At 42.5% G+C, this 23,528-nt stretch overlaps 1 protein-coding gene across 1 annotated transcript in view; it reads right to left on the bottom strand.

Moving 5' to 3' along the window:
* Nucleotides 1-205: 205 nt before the first annotated feature.
* The window catches only part of Spmip7 (sperm microtubule inner protein 7), a 43,245-nt gene continuing 19,922 nt past the window's right edge, over nucleotides 206-23,528 (bottom strand). Inside the window, 6 exon segments of the mRNA XM_075943399.1 lie at nucleotides 206-326; nucleotides 6,501-6,608; nucleotides 19,690-19,710; nucleotides 19,712-19,795; nucleotides 20,747-20,788; nucleotides 21,961-22,028. Coding sequence (XP_075799514.1) covers nucleotides 206-326; nucleotides 6,501-6,608; nucleotides 19,690-19,710; nucleotides 19,712-19,795; nucleotides 20,747-20,788; nucleotides 21,961-22,028 — 444 coding nt within the window.

The raw sequence follows: 23,528 nt of genomic DNA, 5'->3' as shown, positions 1-23,528 counted from the left end.
TGGACCACAGACCAGGCTGAGCAGCCACCACCAGGGGGAAGAGGGTACCTGAGCTCAGGCCTGGCCATGTCACCTGTCTGGTACCCCAACTCACAAAGACAGACACGGTTAGAACATTCTGTGTTCTTTTGTTTCTCCATCACCGTGTACAAAGCGTTCCCCCCAGCTGGGGCTTAGAAGTCTTTCAGGGGTGTGGTCTCTGTAATTAATCAACGATTTCTTTTTCCTTCCTGTTGAAGGGGTTGTAGGGCTTCACAGTTGTGATTAATCTGGACAATGGGGCCTGGTGACGGAAGCGGTCAACTATCATTTCTTCTCGGAAAATGCTAGGATCAGAATGGGAACAAAGAGAAAAAAACGACAAATAATTAACATGAAAACAAATATTTCATCTTTTATGAAATAAATGATCCACGGAAATAGAAAGAAAAGATAGGGTAGCAGAGGAGGAGGCTAGGAATGACCACCCCTGTTTTGCTTCCTGTGCCCTGTGCCTTGCCCTGTCTTCTGAGAATGTTTCTTAGATTTGTAGCAAATGCTTAGGAAAGAGGTGGACATAGACGGATTAAAATACTGTTGTAAGAAGTTCGTGATAGAAGGACCCAGGAGATAGGTCCACCCTGGGAGAGAGAAGGGCATTTGCATGAAGTCTGCTTGGAGGCAGTGGCAAGGGAAGGTGGATGGAGAACACAGGAAGGCAGGCACTTGAGCCTGGGGCTGGTGAGCTAGAGAAACAGACACAGGCTCCGGACAGCCACTGAACTAAGGAGCGGGGTGTGGAGACTGCATTTCGGTGTCTTCCCTGGATTGAAGCTGTCTGCTTGCTCAGCTATAACCTCCCTGTGCCTTAGTTTGCTGATCTGCACAGTAGGAATAAATCTATCCTACCAAGCTTTTCCTAACAATTAATGGAAAGAAAACTGAAAATATGGACTGCTATGAAGATGAGGTTTTATCCCTTGGGTCATCACCCCAGATCAGGATTGGTGTGCATCATACCAATTATTCTGAACAAACCATTGAACCTTCTATACATAAATGTGCCATGAGGTTGGTTATATACATATACCGCAATGCTTGTATGAAGCAAAAAGTCAGGGAACCACTGTGAGAAAGTAACCCCTACGTAGCTATGCAATCTGAAGTAGCCTTTATATTTGGGCTATAGTGAGCATGCTATTGTATGTATGCATCATTTCAAAACCTGTGTTGTAGAAAATGGCACAGCTTCTGTGCAGGCAACAGCCTAGAGTAAGGACCACACAGAGAACAGCAGACTCTAAAGGAAATAAGAGTTGAGAGACGTGTTTGAACACCTGTTCCTTCCTATCTACCTCAAGCATGTGCCCATCTCCTCCTTGGGCATCTCCCCTCATTGTCTCTTTCTCCTCTATTCTGTATCCTGGCCCCATGTGCATCGGAAGGCACTTGGAGTTCACTGTGTCTGACTTGAGATTCCGAATGGAGGCTCTTTTCATGCATCCTCCAAAGTCTCAGCAATTAAAAATCTCAGGTTGGCCCTGAAGTCTTCTGTGATGCAAAGATCCCTGGAAAATGCGCAATCCCTGACCCCAGTTTTAAGAGTTGTCAGCAATTCCCTCTCCTGTGCCTGCAATAGTCCTCCACCTGGCAGAAATCCTTCCCTCTACGGATGCTACCGGAATCCAGATGATACAAGGTTAGGAAAGAGGCTGAGAAAGTGGAAGTTGAGTGCCGAGGGTGATTGCTTCCTTCAGAAGTTCGGAAGTCCAAAGAAGGAGAGGAGGAGAGGAGAAAAAGAGGATGGCAGTTTGGAGGGGCACAATGAAGGTTACTGACCTGGATTTTCTCTAAGCACCTGGCCAGTCACTAAGAAGTAAGCAGAAATGGAGAGGGTTCAGAGCTGAAAGGGAAAGGTGAGTGCACACCTTCCTATGGGGAGGAGAAAGAACCAGTGATGGTCTAGTGGGGAAGAGGGTGCAGTAGCAGAGGAAACAGCACAGCCAGTTTGGATGGCCCAGGTCTCTACAGGGACATGGGGAAAGGACTAGAAGGTTAGGAAAGGCTCGGTTGCAGTCACTCCAGAGACAGGTGTAGGCGGCTAAAAAAAAAAAAAAAGAGGAACAGACAACAAAAGACAGAAATCATACAGCGGAGCCAGAGATGCCAAAGCTCCCAGATAATGAGATGCTCGGAACAAAACACAACCGGAAACATGCATTAGACCACATAGATACGAACAGGAGGGGAAGCCACTCACGGGAGTCCTTACCATGGACAGCAGGCAGACACATGGCTTTACCCTTGCCTTAGAAATTTTCAAAATGTGCTTACATAGTGCTACAAAAATGTCAATGATATCAGAATGGGAACTGCATGGAGGAGAGCTTTGAATGCCAGCCTTCCTGCTAAAGCATCATTTTTATGTCAGTACAGAGATATTTTAAATTTACACCCTCCCTTTCCCTCTGGACTGTGCTGTCTCAGGCTAGAGCACCTTCCTCAGGCACTGAAGGTTTCTGTGTGGGCTGACTGTGTGCTGTAGGCTGGGCAGAGTGGAGCTAACAAGCAGTCCCAAACTGAGGGAAACACTGGTCATTGCCACTCCAGATTAAGAGCCTCCGACAAGCCACCTACAAGGATTCCATGTCCTCAGTCTGGGGTAACAAATGACATATATTTATTGTGTGTGTTGGGGACAAGTGATGGGATGGGAACAGAGTTGAATTTTTCTCTCTGGTTACAGAGCAAAGACATTTTAGTTTAGAAGTAGAGGTTTATCTGAAAGACAAAAGGAGCCTTTTGCCCCTCTTGGATTGTCTGCTTATGTAGCAGTGCGGATGTGTGGGAAGGTGTTGCAGCAACAGGATGTCTGGGTAAAGCCTCACACAATCGAGGTTTAAGAGGACTGTGATGGAGAGGGGTGAAAAATGCCTGCAGTTGCTCTAATGAGAGTCTTTTAGTTGGAAATGGAAATCATGAACCAGACCCAGTCAGAAGTGTTTACCTCCACTCTTGTATCCTGACAGGTATAAGGATATATCTAATGGCTGGCATTGTTTCTTTATGTTCTTCATATGCAACAAAATTGCCATAGTTTCAGTGCCTACCAGCCTTGCTTTCAGAAATGGACTTGGAACATTTGGCATGTGTCTTGACATTGACCCTAGCAATGATATCTTGGATATCCAACCAAAAGCTGAGGCTACAAGTCAAAAGATAGATGGGAATGAAGCAAATTTAAGTCACTGCAGAACAAGCAAACAGTAAGATGAGAAGGCAACCTATGGATTGGGAAAAATACTGTGACCTATGTGTTTTATAAGGGTTAACATCCAGGATATACAAAAAACCCATGCAACTCAGCCACAAAAACCCTCAAAGTAAAGAACCTGCATAGACATTCTTCAAAAAAGATGTAAAAAAAAAGTATGTGAAAAATGTTTCAAATCACTAATGACCTGAGGATGTAAATAAAACTCAATGAGATAGCATCTCACACTCATTAGGATGACATGACTCTCATCAAAAGGAGAAAAGACAGAGAACATGGGAGAGACTGGAGAAGAGAGCATCTTTCACAATGTTGAAGGGAATGTAGATTGGCGCAGCCATTGTGTAAATCAGTATGAGAAGCCCTGGGCATGCAATAAATGAAGTTCAAAGATGATCCAGCAATCCCATTTCAGATGTATATGCATCCAAGAGTATGAAAACTGCTTCAAAGAGACACCTGTATCACACGTTCATAACAGATAGCCAAGATAGGGAATAATCTAGGTGCCTATTGATGGATGAATGAATTATGATATAACTATACATATCAAAATCCCCCCTTGAATATTCTTCAGTCTTATAAAAGAGTCTGAATATTATATAAAGAAAATTTTGACATATGCAAAAGCATGGGCAAGCCGAGAAGGCATTATGTTAAGTGAATAGTCTAGAAATAGAAGAAAAATACTGCATGATCACACTTAATGTGAATTTATATTTTTAAAAAAAACCTAAATATACAAAGGCCAAGAGCAGTGGTTAGAGAAGATGGATGACTGGCAGGAGGAAGTGGAGAGATGTAGGTCAGAGGATAAGTACGGCAAGAGCTAAGAAGTCTGGAGATCTAACACAGTGGGAGGGCTATGGGTAATAACACACTGCATTGGAAACTGTTCTGTGAGCAGATTTTAGTTGTTCTTGCAAATCTGAGATGAAAGGTATGTTAACCTGTTTGACTATATAACCGTTTATCTATATAGGTATCCTATAACAACAAATTTCTTTAGATACACACAAATTTCTATTTTTTAAATTATACATATAGATACTGAGATTGGAAAAAAATGTCTTGGAAGCAAATTAAGTTGAATCTGAACTATTAGCCTGAAAAGCACTAACTTCCTGTTGAGATGTTCAGAACTATATGGCTGGATATTCAACATGGTTTGTCAAACCAGAAATTTAGATATGCTGATAAGGAACGCTGTTAGTTGGTCCCTTTCCTCTCCTTTAATGTTGCGCTTACAGAAAAGGCTTGAGAGATGTGGAGCACACAGGCCTGAGGGGGCCCTTTCCACCCTCCTAAGACTCCCTTCTACCTTTGGTGGGGCTTCAGTCACATGACCCTCCAATTTCTGAGGCCAAGCAAGTCCTTCCCTTCCAAGAGTCACTCCTTGAGGCAATTCTACTGTGAGATCTTCTTCAGCACCCCCACAAGCCCTTGCAGTTTGTAAGTGCATGCCTCAATTTCCTTATGTGGGAAATGCGGTTGGTAAGAGCCCCTTCCTAATTCGGTACCCAGACAGTAACAGCAACTGAGTGTAAAGAGAGATTATGCTGCTATGGTTCTGGGTATGCATCCTTCGCTGACGTTTCTGTCGTGTTCAGTCTCTTGCTTTCTCTTGTGAACAAACTGTGCTCCTATGAGTTGCAGAGGACATTCAAAAATGAAGCAAAAATGGATGAGTGAAAAACCAAATGAAGAGCTAGGCGACCCTCTTCTTGGATGCTGTTCCCATTTCCAGCTACTGCTTTCCAGAATATTCCTGTCCTCGGAAAGAGGAGCTCTACTTAATGGTCACGTGCTAGTCTCTGTCCTCAGAAAGCCTTTCCTAGCCACAGAGCGCAGATTCCAGATGCCAGCACTATAAGATTATAAGATAATGACATCTCTGCGACATTAGCCTGCTTCAGGACTCCCACATTATTCTGTTTCTTCAGTAATCTGTAGTTTTTGTTGTTTATTTTGAGACAGGACCTCATGATATAGGCCTAGATGGCCTGCAAATCTCTATGTAGACCAAGCCGGACTTGAACTCATTGAATGATATGCCAGTCCCTGCCTTCCAAGTGAGTGCTGGGATTAAAGGCATGTGCAACCATGCCTGGCCCTCCTGTGCTCTTCTTAAGTGTTTGTCGCAATTCTGGATTTAAGTATGGGGGTATGCACATTCAGTGCCTGGCCCAAGCGGAGATGAATATGTGATAAATGGAATATTCTCCCACTGAAGGAATGTGGTGGAGAGAGAAAGTAGACTTAGAGGAGGGCCCCCAAACAGCTTGTTCGCTTGCACAGGCTCGCCTTAGCCTCTGTGCACCTGCCATGTCAGAGCTGTGTGGTCCTTTTTATCCAAGGCCAGGACTTCCCCCCAGTGCCTTCAATTTGAGGTATCATGAGAACGGTGCCCTGCCTCTTGCTCCCGATTCTCAGCAAAGTATTCCCCCACTCTTTTCACCCACTGCTTTCTCTTTCTTTCTTGTTTTTGAAAAAAATTAATATATATTTATTGTTTTTATTGAGCTATGCATTGTTCCCACTCCCCTCCCTTCCTCTCCTTTTCCCTTCTATCCTCTCCCATGCTCCCAATTCACTCAGGAAATCTTGTCTTTTTCTATTTCCCATGTAGATTAGATCCATGTATGTCTCTCTTAGGGTCCTCTTTATTGTCTAAATTCTCTGGGATTGTGAATTGTATGGTGTTTTTTTTGTGTCTAAAAGCCATTTATGAGTGAGTACATATGATATTTATCTTTCTGGGTCTGGGTTATCTCATGTAATATGCCTTCTGTTTCAATTTGCAAAAACGGGCATTAAAATATGTGTGAGTTTCAACAGATTTTTTCTTTATAAAAAGACACTTACAGGAAGCAAATTAGTGGCTCTTGGTGCACACACTAGGTAGCATGCAGCTTTGATAACAGCAGATTGATGATGTATGTGCACAACTGGGGGGTCTCAGAGGCGAAAGATACTTTCTCACAGTGTGCTCTGAATAAGATCCTTAAGGGACATCCATGAGCACTGTCAACAGGACCATTAACCTGCATTTTTTTTCCAAGCCAATTCTGAGTAAAGTTCCCCTCAGTAGGAAAATGAACTGCTTTCTTTTTTGGACCTGGCACTCCATTTTTCTTAAGCACTGCAAATTTACTCTTAGTATTTAATTGTTCTTTAATGGAATAACCATAATTATCATTTCTCTCTAATGTACGTGAGCAAACTGAGTAATAGGATTCCTACTTACCGGTTCATCTCCGAATCTGGTGATGGGGTTGTTGACGGAATATTAGAATTTGTTGGGTGGGTGGCTGTGAAATGAACCTTGCCGGTGTATCCTGGAATATTCGCCCCGCTGATGCCAAGAGTGAGAAGAAGGGCAAGGAGGGAGAGCAAAATAATGATTTGTGAAATTGTCATAGTAACTGGACTCAAATATAAAAAATAGGAAAGAAGATAAAGGAGCTGTTTCTGCTTTATAAGATTCAGAGTTTGGGGATACAAACAGGGCAGGAGGCACAGCGATGCACACATGGACACATAGGCAACATCTCAACTCTGGCACTAAAATTCTTACTTTGAGGGTATTCTCACCATTGTTTAAGTGTGTCCAGGTTGACCACTGACCTCAGCTGCATACCGAAGATGACGAAACAGTGGCCCTGCGCCACACATAACTTTGCCCTGCAAACTCTGGTGTCAATAGAGACACATACATTTTCTAACACTCGCGATGTTTTTGGTCAGATGCATTTCTTCTCACCATAGGATTTCATATCCTTGATGTCAGACACTTTTCTGAAAGTCTGCCTTGACAGTATTTGTAAATCCATGTGGTAGCTCCCCATTGACCTGTTTTATATAGCACCATGCCTCCTGGTCTGTTTCCTCCTCTCTTTCCCTGCTAGGGACTGAGTGGGAAAACAAAATGCTGGGGAAGGCTCTGTAGTGTACACCTCTCTAGTAAAGGCAGTCAACCAGCAACCTAGACTGATTTAACTCAGTCATTCATAAAAACATGAGAAATCCCTAATATGCTTGTCTTGATAACATTCAAAATGGTTTACCCAGATGGCTGGCTTCCCAGGAGGAAGGAGAGGGTGCAGCACAGGGCCCCATAAAAGGCTCAAGCCTGAGGGCTGCTTATAACATGCCATCCTAACTACCACAAACACAGGAAAAGAGGAGCAAGAGCTGACTGTACACCAAAGAGCACGGGCACACTGCAGGTCACCACGGCCAGAGCTGACGGCCCTCAGCACTGCTCTCTCTGCCTGCTGCCGCTTTATAGCAGACAAATTATAGCCACCATCACAAACACATGTGAGTTGCAACTTCTAAGCCCTTTGGTTTGTGCCTCCCTTCTCTGGGAACTTTCTCTGAGAGCATGACACCCTAAGCTTTTTTCTTATTCAAAATTTAATCTAAAACTAAATACAGGGCTACTGAATACAGTCGGAGGTCTCCTGAAGGAGAAAGCTGCTTCTGTGGATGTGCTGGCTTTGTCCTTTCCACACATCCAGTGCACCAAACCAAACCTTCCCCGGGAATGAGTTATTCTTATAGAAATTTTGCAAGGTGGAGCTTTAGGATGGTTGCTCCTCATTATGGACTGTATCTTAAACGTCCTCTGAAGGTCCTCGTAGTGGACAGATTTATTTTTAGCTTGGGGTACCATTAGGAGGTGGTAGAGCCTTTGGAAGATAGAGCCCATAGAAGGGCATTTAGGTTACTGGGGGAGTGCTCCTTAGGAGCACTTAGGAGGTTGCTGGGAAGTGCTGTCTCTCTGTATCCTGGCTGCAAGGTGAACAGAGTTCTCTGGGGTTTGCTATTTCCATGGAATACTGTGCCACCACAGACCCAAAGTGACATAGCCAAGGACCCAGGTCAAAACCTCTAGTGCCGTGAGCTAAAACATGTATTTTTTTTCTTTTTATAGTTGATGTCATATTGGAGGAATTTTTTCTTATTGAAAGAGATCTGACTACCACATTCCTTAAAATGTCAGGTGACCGGAAAACAAAAGATGCCAGGGATACAAGTGACTTTGTAGTGTCAGGGGGAAGGAAGAGACCAAGGATTTCCCTTCTCAGTTCTGGGACCTGGGGTCCAGAAGACTGTCCTTGCGCGTCAGTGCCTCAGCCATGACATTAGGACTTGGGGCACAGTCACAAAATTTACGTGGTAACTTCTTGATGTTCTTCATATGCTGATGATGTTTAGTATCAGAACGTCAGGGAAAAATTGTGGAGCTAGCAGGAAGTCACTCTGTGAGACATCTTTTGAATGGGCTGGTCTGTGGCTATTGGCGATGGCTTACTGGCTTAACGCTAATCAAGTTGGGGACAGTTCCACACTTAATATCGAAGGAAAATCACATCAAGAGCCACAGGTCAGAATAAACAGTAGGAATGAATGGATTTTCAGAGGCCGGGAAAACAAACAGCTAAAGACAAGGCCCTGCACTGCGAAGGTTGAGAACCCCGCTTCTGCAAGTCTGACAACCCCCTCACCACCTGTGAGATGGTACCAACCACAGGGAAAGCTCTGTAGGCCCCAACCCAGTCAACTGCCATTGAAAGAATAGGGACAAGACAATTAAAAAAATATTTACAAAACAGAAGCTTCATAGCTGAGAATGCAAGATTTATACAGCACACACAGCTGCGATGACTTGCAGGCCATTCCACACACTGAACTCTCCTGAGCTGTTTAAAAGATGGTGGTGGGTGATAGGTGGTACCAACTTCCAATATTCATTCTGACTAAATCATGAATGGCGGGGCCTGGGAGTCCGGGCTTTCTATAGTTTCTCAAAGGCTCGAGAATGGGGCGAGACTCAGGAACCCGCTGTAAAGTGAAGCTGTGAAGTCTGTTAGAAGGGCTTGGATGAGTGGATGAAAGCTGCCAAGTTCTGGGAAGTGTCCCTTGGGATTTCTCGGGAGTTTCTTAAGTGTAGCTGTAAGGTGGAGAGGTACCCGAGGTGAGGCCAAACTACTGGTGTGTGTGTGTGTGTCTTCCCCCAAGCATTCTTTGAAGCTTCCATGCATGTTACTAAGGAAATCCCCTCCATCTGGGTGACAGGTTTTTTCCACTGCCTCTGAAACACCTGCAGAAGTAAAGTGCTTCTAAAGTTGGAGTTCTTAGCCGGGTAGCTAGGAAGTCAGAGAGATGGACACAGGCATGCTGTCAGTCACGAGGTGCTTCATTAAAAAAAGAAAATCCATGCAGCTCTGTGAGCCTATGCAGCTTGAAGACTATTTGTTGATCTTGACGAGCAGCTGTTACATTACACAAAGGCTGCTCTATGATGCACCTTATCTAATAATGACGTACTATGAACTAGTACTGCTTAGGCTGGGGACGAATTCAGCTGCACAATAAAGTGACACATATTTGAAAATGAAAGTTCTCACCCACACTGCCGCCAAATCTATTTCCCTTAACCCTGGTCTACAGGGACATCACAAGAGAGAGGGCATATGTCCTCTTGTGATATAAGTGCCTAGATGCACTTGCCATATCAGTACAACCTAATATGGAAAGATGACTCCCTGGGACACCCAAGCTACTTCTGGGAGGGGATTTTTTTTTGTTCAGCTGAAGGAAACAAAGCCATGAAAGGTACTGAGACAATGGAAGGGACCTCTACATTTGCTGAATGCCCAGGGGACTCTATCTGCCCACGCAAAAACAGAGGAGCATTAGCAACCCACGGGCGCTGATACTACCTTTGTTTCTAGCTTCTTGGTCTGGATCACAGCTTTTAGCCCCAATGCCTTCATGAACCAGGGTTTTGTTTTGTCTGAATCTTTTGTTGGCTAAGTTGACTATTGATTGTTTCATCACAACAAGTCATAATAAAATAAAAATTTCATGATTTTAGAACATAAATCAGCAATACTAGCAAGCTTCCTGTAGAAGCCCGCTGACTGCTGTGCTTCTAGGTGTGAGACGCCATGTCCAGTTCTTCATAATTATATACACACATCATCTATACTTACAGGTTAACAAAAATAAGGGGAAATACATTTTAAAGTGAAATATAAAATGAGGAAAATATATTCTACATCTAGAATGGGGAAAGTCATGTTGTGTGTAGCCTATATGTATTGCCTACGTGGTTAAAGATTTCCATACACACACAAGTTTCCCAATACACTATAGACTTAATTAATATTCATTTGCATATAACAAATTCTCTTTTAAATTACTCCTAAAATTTAGGCAATTTTCTCCATAATCTTATTCCTTATATTGTATCATGTACATGCTTTACAGGAAAGAATAGAGACAAAATAATATTCTTTGAGTCAAGTAAACTTCAAGTGGCAGGACCGGTCCCAACCAGAAAAGCGTGGGCATCAGAGCTCATGCAGTGGCCTGCATGTGAGAAATCCTGGAAGGTTCTCAGTCAAGCCAGGAGGATATCATATATATACATATGTCATTTCCCTGTGGTACTGGGTACTAAACCTAGGGCTTTATGCATACTAAACATGTTCTCTGTTGCTGAGCTGTAAACCCAAACCCATCCATTTGAAAACACAATCTGAAGGCTTAAAGAACCTAAGTGGGCAAAGACCACAGTGGCAAAGAAAGAAGACAGCCAATGAAACATTTAACTTTAGGGCCTCTCTGACCAGCTGGGGGACCTGAGACCCAGTTGAAAACTAACTCCACCCAACCCTATATACCCACGGCCTGAAACTTCCTAAATAACCCAGGCTGACTTTGAAGTCCTGCCTCTTCTTCCATAAGCTTCCTGAGTGCTGGGCCTCTAGATGTGGGTCATCATGTTCAGATCATCTCACACTTTTATTTTATTAAAAGATTTAATTTTGCGTAAAAATTAAAAGATTTTTATTTTCGATGTTTCTTTGCATGTCTTTTGTGTGTTTATGGGCATGTGAGTGTAGTGGCCACAGAGGCCGGAAGGCAGCACTGGATCCCCTGACACTGGAGATGCTCACAGTTGGGAGCTGCCTAATATGGGTGCTGGGAACTCAACTCAGGTCCTCTGGAAGAGCTGCACATGCTGGTAACCATTGAACCATCTCTCCAGTTCCATATAACCACTTGCAATGGGAACTTCCTGAGCCATCCTCATCTTAATGTCCCCTACCTAGCGCCATTGCTTTCTCTGAAGAGCCATGGGGGCCACGTGGTGCAGGTGAGGAACTATCACAACATGGCTCATCATATGCAGAATCAAAAACAGGAACTCAGATGTGGAGCGAGGGGAGGCAGCTCAGGTCAGTCAGGGGTAGTGGATGAGGAAGAGGATGGGCCCAAAGGATGAAAGGAAGGGAAAGCCCAACACACAGGCAGGGGAAGAGGAAGGGAGAGAGGCATCGGAGCGGTGACCGATCTGTTGTTTCCATTCACTGCTATGTGATGACATCTGGTCAAGGGCCTTTTTTCTGAATGCCTCAAGATTTGTTTCCCCCTTTTCAAGAGTTTTAATTTTACTACTATTATTGCTATTCCACGGACATGGTTTTTCTCTGTCTTCTTTACTCTTCACACCTTCTCTTTCCAAGGAGATAGAGGACAAATACAGCGCAAAGTTTTTCTTCTAGGTAAGGATGATTCCCAAGAGACAGCTCCATGCCAGACACAGACACAGACACAGTTGGTTGTGTGTTAACGGCAAGATGCGCCTCACGGTTGGGAGGTCTTTTTTTTTTTTTTTTGTATTTTGAGACAGGGTTTCTCTGTAGCTTTGGAGCCTGTCCTGGAACTACCTCTTTTAGACCAGGTTGGCCTCGAACTCACAAAGATTCTCCTGCCTTTGCCTTCCGAGTGCTGGGATTAAAGGTTTGCGCCACCACCGCCCGGCTGAGAGGTCCATTCTTAAGGTTTGATCTCACAGCTCATGAAATGCCATGGGGCTCTTCCTGTCATTTCCTCTGACCTCAACCTCCGTGTCTGCAGAATGGGAACAGAGCTGGTTTCTGTGCTTCTGCCTTGCTCACACTAGCTTGAAAACTAAAGGGGAGAACAGTTGTGGAAGTGTCTGGCTACAAGGCAGAAGAATCCGGCTGATCTTTTGGGTATAGCTAGTCACATCCAGTTTTAGCCTGGGTTGTGCTTGAGTTTTGCAGGCTGACAGCATTCCACTGAGCTGCATGAGACGTCCCCAGATGCTCCCCAGGTGCTGGCTGGGAATGTCTGTCGCACAATTCCTCCTTATTGGCTGATGTGTCCTCACAGAAGTCCCCACATTGGAAAGGAAGAGTGTGGGTGAGACTGTGGAGTTTGGAGACAGATGGTGTCCTTAGCTGTGATGGGGTGTTAGAGGGACATGGTGGCTGTGATGAGATGACCCACGCTGGGCTCCTTCAAGGAGAAGATTGACCTGCTTCTCCTTCACAGGCCAATCTGCACTCTTTCCTGGGAAACAAGATCATAATGTTTCTATGGTGGGTGCCGTCGTCTCTTTCCTTCATTTAGATTCCATTGCAAAAGGAAAGACACCTTTGGCAGCTCACTTGTTCTCTTATGACAGCACCAGGGCAGGTTGCTCCTGGACACTGAGTGTGCACAAGCCTTCAGGCACATGTCACTCAATTCTGACTGTTGGTCCCGGCCACTTTTGACTGTGGCTGTTGGGGAGACACGGGGTTATGGAATCTGAAAAGGAACTGGCCTTGGGTCCTGTCTGGCCAACTAAGACATCTCTTATAGAAAGAGGCAAAGTCAGACTAAAAACAAAAATGATTTTTACCTTAACTTTCTTGTTTGCTTTGGATTAGAATTGGAGCTTATTATACAATTTAAAGAAGTTCCTGACCATCGCCCATGTCTAGGAAAGGTGCTGAATGTCTATTACGTTCTTCTGAACCCCAAGGAGTCCTGTTCAACCTGATGGATAGTTTGCATTCTCCTGGATCCTGGCCTACTCTCAAGCTCTAAGATCTTTAAGTTTGAATGTCTTTTGATAACTGGGCATGGATTTCAAATTAGGAAACTGTTATCTATTTATTTGTTTTCTTGTTTGTTTTTCAAGACAGGGTTTCTCTTTATTGCTTTGGAGTGTGTCCTGGAACTTCCTCCCAAGTGCTGGGATTAAAGGCGTGCACCACCACTGCCCAGTGGAAACTTATTTTTAGTGAGAAAATTCATGTCAAAACTCTGCTTGTATGGATGTGATGTACAAGCATGTCGACATAATTGTACAAAAATCCATGCAGAAGTTATATCTCTTCATTGTTTATAGCAGGAAAACCATTTTAGTAAAAATGTGGCCTATATAACCTTGGTGTAGTCTCAAAGAGGAACACTATATAACCATTAAAAGAATTTTATTGTGAAGAAAATGTTTAGTATTTATTTAAATCTTACATGCATGCAAATTCTGTATGTGTTTGCAGTCTTCTTAGATACACAGATGAAAAAAAAATCATCAAACCTGCAACAGTGGTACTGAACACCAAGGAGATGGCTTACTTTTTATACTTTAAAAATACTAGGATTATTGATATAATCAGAACGTGTAGAAGTTAAATGTGATGTTTAACGAATTATGCTAATACCAGAGGTGAGCGGAAACATGGAGCAAAATAGTACAGTTCCAGAAAAACGACTGAACAACAGGTTTGGGAATGTTGCTACATTTGGACCCTGGGATCTATTTCAAAGACTTCCCACTAAGTAAATAATTTTAAATCATGAAAGATGCATGTAAAAACTATTTGAGTGAACTATGTATCATAGCGAAAAAGAAAAGAGAAAGGAAACAATTTATATATGAACTTAAACAAATCAGCTAATTGCAATACAGCTGTAAGAATAGAAGTGGTGTTTAGGAAAGTGTTTCATGATCATGCTGTAACGTGGTGCATGCTCCCTATGGCATATCAGTGTTGAGTGTTCCCTGTAGCATATCACAGTAAGGGGTGCTCCCTGTGGCATATCACAGTGTTGAGTGCTCCCTGTGGCATATCACAGTGTTGAGTGCCCCCTGTGGCATATCACAGTGTTGAGTGCTCTCTGTAGCATATCAGAGTAAGGAGTGTTCCTTGTGGCATATCACAGTGTTGAGTGCTCCCTGTGGCATAACACAGTGTTGAGTGCTCCCTGTGGCATATCACAGTGTTAAGTGTTCCCTGTGGCATAACGCAGTGTTGGGTGCTCCCTGTGGCACATCACAGTGTTGGGTGCTCCCTATGGCATATCACAGTGTTGGGTGCTCCCTGTGGCACATCACAGTGTTGGGTGCTCCCTGTGTCATATCATAGTAAGGGGTGCTCCCTTTGGCATAACACAGTGTTGGGTGCTCCCTGTGGCATATCACAACAAGAGGGGCATGTGACGGGTGGAAAGGTCAGAGGCTAACAGCAGTTATGTTCTCATGGGAGTTTGGTTTTGTGTTTACTATTGTTTTCTACACTCCATTTTTGTAATGACTGGATTTAATTCTACAACAAAAATAATAAACATTTTTTTAAAAAAAGAAACTGTTAAAGCATTCTCCACCAATGTAGACCACACTGGATATGTCAGATAACCTGGTAACTGGGAAAGAAAAAAAATAAAGGAAGGAAGGAAGACAGACAGACAGACAGACAAGAAAGAAAGAACCTGAGGAAAGTTTGAAAGCTAATGCCCAGGCGTCAAGTCACTGGAGGTCTACTCAGTGACTTTTTGCCTTTCTGGAGGATGTCATCATGGCAAGGGTAAGTTCATGGTTACACACCGAACTCTGGACCCTAAAGATGATGTCATACGGTATCTCTGTAAGAAATTCTATTAAGCTGTGACTTCCAGGGAGGTCATACTTGCATCTGAATAGTGTTTTGTTTTCCTCTACAAGACACAAAATAAAAATTTGCACTTCTGGACTTCAGATTTCGTGAAGATAAAATATTTTTATAAAATTTGTAACTTTGCTGTTAGCCCAATGCCATACTGTGCAAAACATAAAACATTTATTTTGAGACCCATCCGTAGGTAGCTAGACTACCAGGTGGGCAAACAAGAGATCAGCACAAAGTCAAACGCAGAGCTTCTTGGTTGGGGCAGGGGAGATGAGCTTCCTGGGGTACAGGGCACGTGACATTCAGAAGAGTTCACCAGAACTCTATTTCTCAAGGTCGAAGTGGACAAACACACAGGCATTTACTGTGAAATTGTGTGTGCCGTGTATGACACTCCGTGTCACCACATCCATAAACACTTCATGATAAAAATGCAAAACATTTGTTGTGTTAAAAGGTTATGAGTCTGTTAAAAAACAGAAAATCAATCAAGAGAAGAAACTTTGCAACCTGGGACGCCCTCTAGTGCCCTCATTGGAGAAGCACCGCTAAATGTCAGTTAACAGTTCTATTCGGTTTCCTTAAAAAAACAAGTTTCTGCACTGTCCCAAATTCCTCAAGGAAATATCCTGTTTTTACATAAAAAAAAAAAACCCTTCTGTTTTCGTTTCAGTGTTTTTAAAGAATGATTTCAAAGGAAGTTTGACTTTTTTGAGCAAGAAGAAGAAACCTTTCGAACTTTAAGTATATACTTGAATAAAAGGAAATATTACTAAAATCGTATGCTTGGTGAACATTTTAAGATTGTTTTTCTCCTTATGTTCTTTCTTTAATTTTTTTACAATTATCACTTAATTGCAATGATTTCCTCGTAGAATTTATGGAAGAATTTTACGTCTGACTTCTTCAGATTTGCTAGAGCATGGCAGGTTTCAATAGCCTTCAGAGTACCACACGTGGAAGGAAAGAACTTTTCCTTCCTTCCTTCCTTCCTTCCTTCCTTCCTTCCTTCCTTCCTTCCTTCCTTCCTTCCTTCCTTCCTTCCTTCCTTCCTTCCTTCCTGTCCTTCCCTTCTTTCCTCCCCTCCCCTTCCTCCTCCTTCTCTTTCTTATCTTCCTCCTGCTCCTCTTCTTCCTCTTCCTTCTCCTCTTCCTCCTCCTCTTTCTCTTATGGTTTTTTGGAGACAGGGTCTTTCAGTGTAACCATGGATTACTTGCCTCTGCATCCTGAGTATGGGGATTAAGAGTTACATTGCCCAACAGAGTAACTTCTTTATAGACATGAGTCAAAAAGCAAAGCTCAGATTTTTTGTGAAATGATCTGTCCACCAAGACTTTTAGTTTGTTGGAGGCAAATCCTTTCCTTTTTTTATGTTTATGTTAGGACAGTTCTTATCATAGCCTCCAGCCCTAGATAGACATGCTTAAATTCTTTAATGAGACCTTTTATATAGGTATACTAAAGTCAAAGATAGTTTTTAAAGATATTTTATAGCTTAACAGAGACTAAAAAGATTTAAGTAAAATAGATAATATAAATAAACACAAAACAGAAAAAAACCCAAATTTAAAATTATAGTAAGAAACAGTGTTACATTTAACAAAAAATAGAATGTAGAAGGTAAGATAATCAGAAATTTATCTACTTTGGTTTGTAGGCATAATATTTTTTAAAAAGAAAATTAGAACTTAAAATGTGACATGGGCTGGAGCGATGGCTCAGGGGTTAAGAGCACTGGCTGCTCTTCCAAGGGACTCAGGTTCAATTCTTAGCACCCACATGGTGGCTAACCACTATCTCTTTTTTTTTGTTGTTGAAGATTTATTTATTTATTATGCATAGTGTTCTGCCTCCATGTTTGCATGCACACCAGAAGAGGGTACCAGATCTCATTATAGATGGTTGTGAGCCACCATGTGGTTGCTAGGAATTAACTAAGGACTTCTGGAAGAACAGCCAGTACTCTTAATCTCTGAGCCATCTCTCCAGCCCCATCATCTGTAACTCTTAATTCCAAGAGAAGTCAATACCCTCTTCTGGCCTCTATGGGCACACACACAGGCAAAACACTCATACATATAAATAAAAATAAATACTTTTTAAAAAACGTGACAATTTATGTTTGACTCTATGAAATCCTTGGAAGAATTGTCAATTATAGAAACCAATGTGAGAATATCTCTGATACTTGGCAACTCAGCAGCATGGAGGAAAGAGAATAGAACCTCTACTTCAATTAGCTGCATAAACAAATTATTTTTTAAAATGTGACCCTCAAAACCATTATTTTCTTGTCATTGTGTCTAAACAATGCAGTATGAAAGCTACTTATGGGAAGTCCTTCTGTCTATATGTTACTTCTATAGGTTAATGAATAAAGAAACTGACTTAATGAATAAAGAAACTGTCTTGGCCTGTTGATAGGGCAGAACTTCGATGGAGAAAACTAAATTGAATGCTAGGAGAAAGGAGGGAGAGTCAGAAAGAAGCCCTGCCAGAGACAGATGCCAGAACTTTAGCTGGTAAGCCAAAGCCACGTGGCAATACACAGATTAAGAGAAATGGGTTAAATTAATATGTAAGAGTTAGCCAATAAGAAGCTAGAGCTAATGGGCCAAGTAGTGATTTAAATAATATAGTTTCTGTGTGATTATTTTGGGGCTGAGCAGCCGGGAACAAACAAGCGACCTCCTCCAACACTTATGAGCACTTGTGTTACTAGGCACCACAAGGAATTGAGGGAATGCCCAGAAGGTTTTCACAATCGTCAAACCATTTTATATATGAATTTGACATCCTTAAGTTTTAACATCTGCTGGTCTTTGGAACAAAATCCTCTGCCCGTATACCAAAGGACAACTAACCTGACTTGCTCTGAGTCTGTATGTATTTGTCGTCTACTTTATGGAAGACAAGAACATTTGTGGAGGTTTGAACAACACATCCTCCATGGTCTAAGGCATCTGAAAGTTTGTCCCCCGTGAGTGGCACTCTTTGGGCCATTTAGAAGGTATGACTTTCCTGAAGGAAATGTACATCATTGAAGCCAGGCTTTGAGGTTTCAAAGTCTTACACCATTCCCAGTGCTCTTTTTCTGTTTCATTTTTCTTGGCGAGCTCTCAGCTTGCTGCTTCAGCTGCTACCATGATATCCCCTTGTTTATCTGGAACCAATAGCCCAAATTAACCCTTCCTTCCACAAGTTGCCTTGGTCACGGTGTTCCTATTGTAGCGATAGGAAATTAACTACGATACCAATAAAAATAGTTTAGAACATCTAGTGTAGAGGGGTGTGTAGCAGTTTAACTTATTTTCTGAATTCACCATAATGGTGCAAAAGTGGTGTGGATTCAACAAAAAGTGTGTCCTGACTTAAATGTGAATATTTCCCCCAGCTGACTCTATGTGATCTGATTCTCTGTTGAGCTACTACGGCACAGCATGGAATCGTGCAGCAATAGATCCTGTAGTTCCAGGATCACAAACAGGAGCAGCTCCAATCTCATACACATTGTGTTGCAAAGAGAGAATGACAGGATGGATTTTTCCAATCTTAGGTCGAAGGGCTGACTGAATATATTCATTCTGAGGCCCTGTTTTGTAGACTCTGTATCATGACCCACTTGCCCTGCAAGTGAATGTGGGGTTATAAAAGGGATTTGGTAATAATAAAATGTTTCTGGGTGCACAATAACCCCAAACTGAGTTATAATCAACTTTTAATAAGCCTGCGGTGGCAGTGCGACCTGCGTGTCATCGTTTGACTTCACCACAGCCTTGGCTCTAAGCACACAGCGTAAGTACTTTGCACTGCTTGTGCCATCTGCCGTGTGATGCTAACGCTGACTGAAAAACACAGGCTCAGATTCCAGACTGTGTATGCTGAGAACCACAGTGACTTACTGTATAGACAGAGTTTTCTGCTTTCATAGAAATTTTATGATTCAATTAGGAAAGAAGGACTTTTAGTAGTTTCATACCATCATTCTTAGAATGCAAATATCAAATTATAAATAAAAGTACATCTTTTTTTAAAACGGAGACCACCTAACAGTACATTCTAAATTATACTAATTTGATGTAACATGAGTGTGGTGCTGGAGGAGCCGAAGAGGGAACTGAACCCTTTGGAGCTGAGGTAACAAGGGGTCGTGAGTGCCTGGCCTCAGTGCTGGGAACTAAACGTGGGTCTCAAGAGCAGAAAGCGTTTGTTCATAAGCACTGAGTCATCTCTCCAGCCCTGGAATGTTTGATTTTTAAAATGACTGAGTGGTTTTGTATTTTATTTAAAAGTTGTTCAATGAACCTTTGCTTGTGGTTAGGACCTAAGCACCAGTAATTTCTGCCATTTTATAACTGTTTATATGACGTGGTTTTCTCAGCGTTGATGGTTATAAAATTACACGCCTGGTGGATGGATGACCGGCTGGTCAGTCAAGTCCCTTTACTAATGCGGTTGGGTGAAGACACTGGAGTCACGGCGATAAGTGCTCAAGGAACCCCAGGTGAGTCCCCAAACTCTTATCCCCTAGGTCATCATTATTTTTGGGAAACTCACTTTTTCTTCACATGTGTTGGTAAATAACAAGCTGGTTTGTGTCTTTCCTTTCCATTTGTAATCCCACCGGCAAGCTCCGTCCGTTTTGATCAAGAACTAAGCGAGAATGGCACCTACCGGCTTGTGTTTGTGTAGAGCAGTAGAGAGCCGGGGCTGGGCCACAGACGCGATATTTCCATTGGGGTCGTCCACGTCATCCGCTCTTGTACTCTGCACGTGGCCACTGTCAGAGTGAAAAGGAAAGTCGTAGGACACTTAGATTAGCTGAGCAAAGCAAATAAGAGATGTTTTACTTGTCAGAGTCGATTAAAAGCCCAAGAGGGAAAAAATATCATGATAAATAACAATTGGAATGATAAACAAGAAAGGGTTGGCTCTTTTTCTTTAGAATATGAGGCCTCTACCCTGGGACCGGAACCTTGAGGGACAGTTCAGGGCTTCCGAGTTCAGAAGCCGTAGAACACAGGGTGGAAGCGAGGGCGTGGGGGTTGATATCTGTTGAAGAAAGTAAGGCTTCTCTGGGGACGGGGTCTAGGCAGGTGTTAGGAGCCTGAGCCACATTGCTGAGGTGTGAGAGAAGGCCAGAAGGCTGATCACATCAGCAGGTCAATGTCCCAAGGGCTTCTGGGATTAAGATTCCAGTCCGCTCCATTGTAAAGCAGTAAGGAGGAGGAAGCCCTGACCAAAATCTGTTCCCCCCCCTATATGTTCTCTCATCTCCTTCATTTCAAGGTGATCTTTCAAAGTGAGAAGAAAAAGGGAAGAAGATGGGTGAAGATTAGCACACTGCTGCTACTCAGAGCCAGAGCTACAATAGAGGAGGACAGGACCGTCCTTCCTCCGGTGCTTCCGTGTTAACGAGCACGGTTTACCAACCGCACATTGCTCCTGATGGACCACATGAGTAGGAGCAACAGGGATATTCTATTCCTAAAACATCCTAGTTAAGGAAACAGAAAATGTGTCACTCCTCATTTTACAGCTTAATCCAAATCTCTAATAAGCTTCTGATTAAACTTCCAGTACTAAACAGGCATGTGCCAGAAAGCACACCGGAGGATGTTAAAACACATCCGTTAACTTTAAGCGTGGACCGGAAGCACAGGGAGGTGAAAGGCAATACAATTTAGACTTAAATACGATTTATTTGAAAGCAATGAGAAATGTCACTTACGTATAGAGAGGAATGTATTTACTCCTAGAACTTGGGCTCACACTTGGATAAAGAAGAAAAATAGGCAATTGAGTTATTGGTATTTTAAAGGAATATCAAATTACTGTAACAAGTCTCAAATTAAAAGATCTTCAGAGGTCCAGAAATTGACCTCTAAAGTTTTGTTTTAGAGACAGTGGAGTGGCTTTAGACCATTCCATTGCTTTGTATGCCTTCAAATGCTGCCACCATCCTCTGAAGAAGGGTACTTTGGTTGTGTTCAGATCAAGGAAGCTATGAGTAAAACCTTTATGTAGACTTATGTGTAAGTTCCTGGGAACAACTTTCCAAGGCCCACCTGGAACAATGTCCTGGCATTAATAAGAAATTGAGCTTTCAAGTGCTACCTCATCTGTCAAATGAAACACCTAAAAATTCAGCAAACTCATAAAAACCTCCTGACTGAGAACAGGGAAGGGAGGGGAGACTGCATCTGGGATGTAAAATAAACAAACAAACAAACAGTAGACTTTAAAGGATTGAAAGAATACATGAAAATGTGGAACATCAAATCCATAATTCCAGTGTTCCTGGAAAAAGGCAGATGTGCTGATGGAGAGACTCAGGCATTCCCATTGCACTCTGATTTTTTTCTCAATAGAGGGAGGAGATACACCAGATGTATCATATTTAGTTCATATATTTTGAATACAGAATATTCGGAGTGAATTAAACAATCAGAGACCATAACCAGGGCTGCATAAACTTTAAAAAGAAAAAAATCCCAAATAGTAACATATTGGAAGAACAAACCACCAAGTTCTTTTGATACTAAATGTACAGAATTGTACACAGAAGAACATTTGCAATAAAGCCATAGCTTTAAGCACGGATACAATGCAAATCCATGACATGAAAGTGAATGGAATGTCATTTAGAATTCCCTTTATATGAACTCCATGGAGTGCCACAACAATGGAGCTGTCCATATCGAATTGTTCATACAGTACTCCCAATTTTAAAATGTACTACATTTAAAAGTGTCAATTTTGAAGGTTGAAGAGAGGCCAAGGGTTGTAGCACACCTGCTCTTCTCGGCCCCAGGACGATTGGATGAAGGTCTCTGGGACACTCTGAATCTAAAGTCAGGCCCCTCTCCTGCCTTCAGTGGGGGCATCAGGTTCTTAGTGTCGAGCTTAAAGCTAGCAATGGTAAAAGCAGGAAAGCAAACTTACAAACTGATTGGTTTGACTGGCGCCGAGAACAATCTCGTCTGAAACCTGTCCCAGAGTCCTCCGACCATCTAAAGCCAATATTGAAATAAACAGAAACTATTAAATGATCTTACTGTAATTTCATAGATTCAAACTTTGGTGCCCTTAGCAAGCCCCTCACACCATTGCTGAGTCTTAACTCTGGGAAAGTTCTTTTCAGGCATCCTGGCAACTCTGGGTCGGGTGGGGCTTTACTTCTGAGTGTTGTGGGTCTTGGCTCTAACTTCCACTCCTCCCCTGCTCTCTCCAAGCTGGAGTTGTCTTGTGGTCACCTTCTCCAGATGACATGATTTCTCCATATGAAAGATTTAGCTTCAGTTTCATGACAGATACTTCTCTGAGACCCACTGCAGGCTTCTTACATCTTTGCACAGAGCCTGGGTTCAGAAAAGCATCTTCCTCGGGGAGGATTTTCGATATTCAAACTATCTAATGCGGGAAATGTAATGAAATGACCAATTTTTATGAGATGCAGAATTTCTTTGAAGTAATTTAAAGATCCTTAAAAATAAATGAAGTCATACACAATTTTTGTCCTTTAGCCGATTTTCACTTCTGTGTAACAATCCAATGTTTGAGTGTTTACATTAAAGACGTGTTTTCCCCTCTCTTACTATTCCTTTCGCTATGAAAGTGGAAGAAATTTTACACAAGAATGCAGGCTTCCTAATTTGGGGCTCAGGGACTCCTGAGGGTATACAATTGGTTTCCCTCTTTATATTACAGATTTCCTATGCTCAGAAACTTCATAATGAGAAATCATCCAACAGCTGACCCAGATGAAACACAAAGGGACAAGGAAGCAGGAGGTGTTTTGCAAGCATGAAGCAGGGCATTTGCCTCAGTGTTGGGAGGACACAAGCCAGGCTTCGTGAATGCTTGGGGTTCATTTTGGCACAGAGTAATTAAAGCGACGGGATCCCACAGGGATCGTGATGGGATTGGGCACTGAGCCTTCACTAGAGAGGGAAAAGAGCACAGAACAGGCAGATGACTGGCTGTGTGTCTTCTCAAATAGCATGGATTCCATGTTCTGAAAACAATGGGCATAGTCAATGTAGTAACGTGGACAGATCTCCAGTCTAGAGAAAGCGATCCAGCTGTGGTGGGGATGCATGACCAGTAGTCCCTATGACAAGCTCTTTCTGACATGCAGAAATGGAACTGATGGCTATCTCTCCGAGAGCTCTCTGGGCTCTGGTATACCACATAACCAGAAACATAAGAGAGTAGTCTACGGCTCATGGATCTTCCTATTCTGCTCAAAGAGTGAACAGCTAAATTTTAGGTCCTATTTCCAGAACTATGCTTTGCATAGATTATCTGGAAGAAGAATAATGTCTCTGTGTCTCTTTCATTATTTAACATTCTTCTGTAATTTCCAGAATTAATAGCCACCACAAATGACTTTGAGGGAAAAGTCATTAATTTTAGTAAACATTTTCAGTATGAACAATGAGAAAAATGTTTACAATTACTAGCGACTTGTGATTATGTAACTTGCAATTTCATATATAATTCCTATCAAT

The sequence above is a fragment of the Microtus pennsylvanicus genome, chromosome 12 (assembly GCF_037038515.1).
Source record: "Microtus pennsylvanicus isolate mMicPen1 chromosome 12, mMicPen1.hap1, whole genome shotgun sequence".
Classification (NCBI taxonomy): domain Eukaryota; kingdom Metazoa; phylum Chordata; class Mammalia; order Rodentia; family Cricetidae; genus Microtus; species Microtus pennsylvanicus.
The sequence above is the reverse complement of the archived record's forward strand: the minus strand, read 5'-3'. Positions and strand labels throughout refer to the sequence as shown.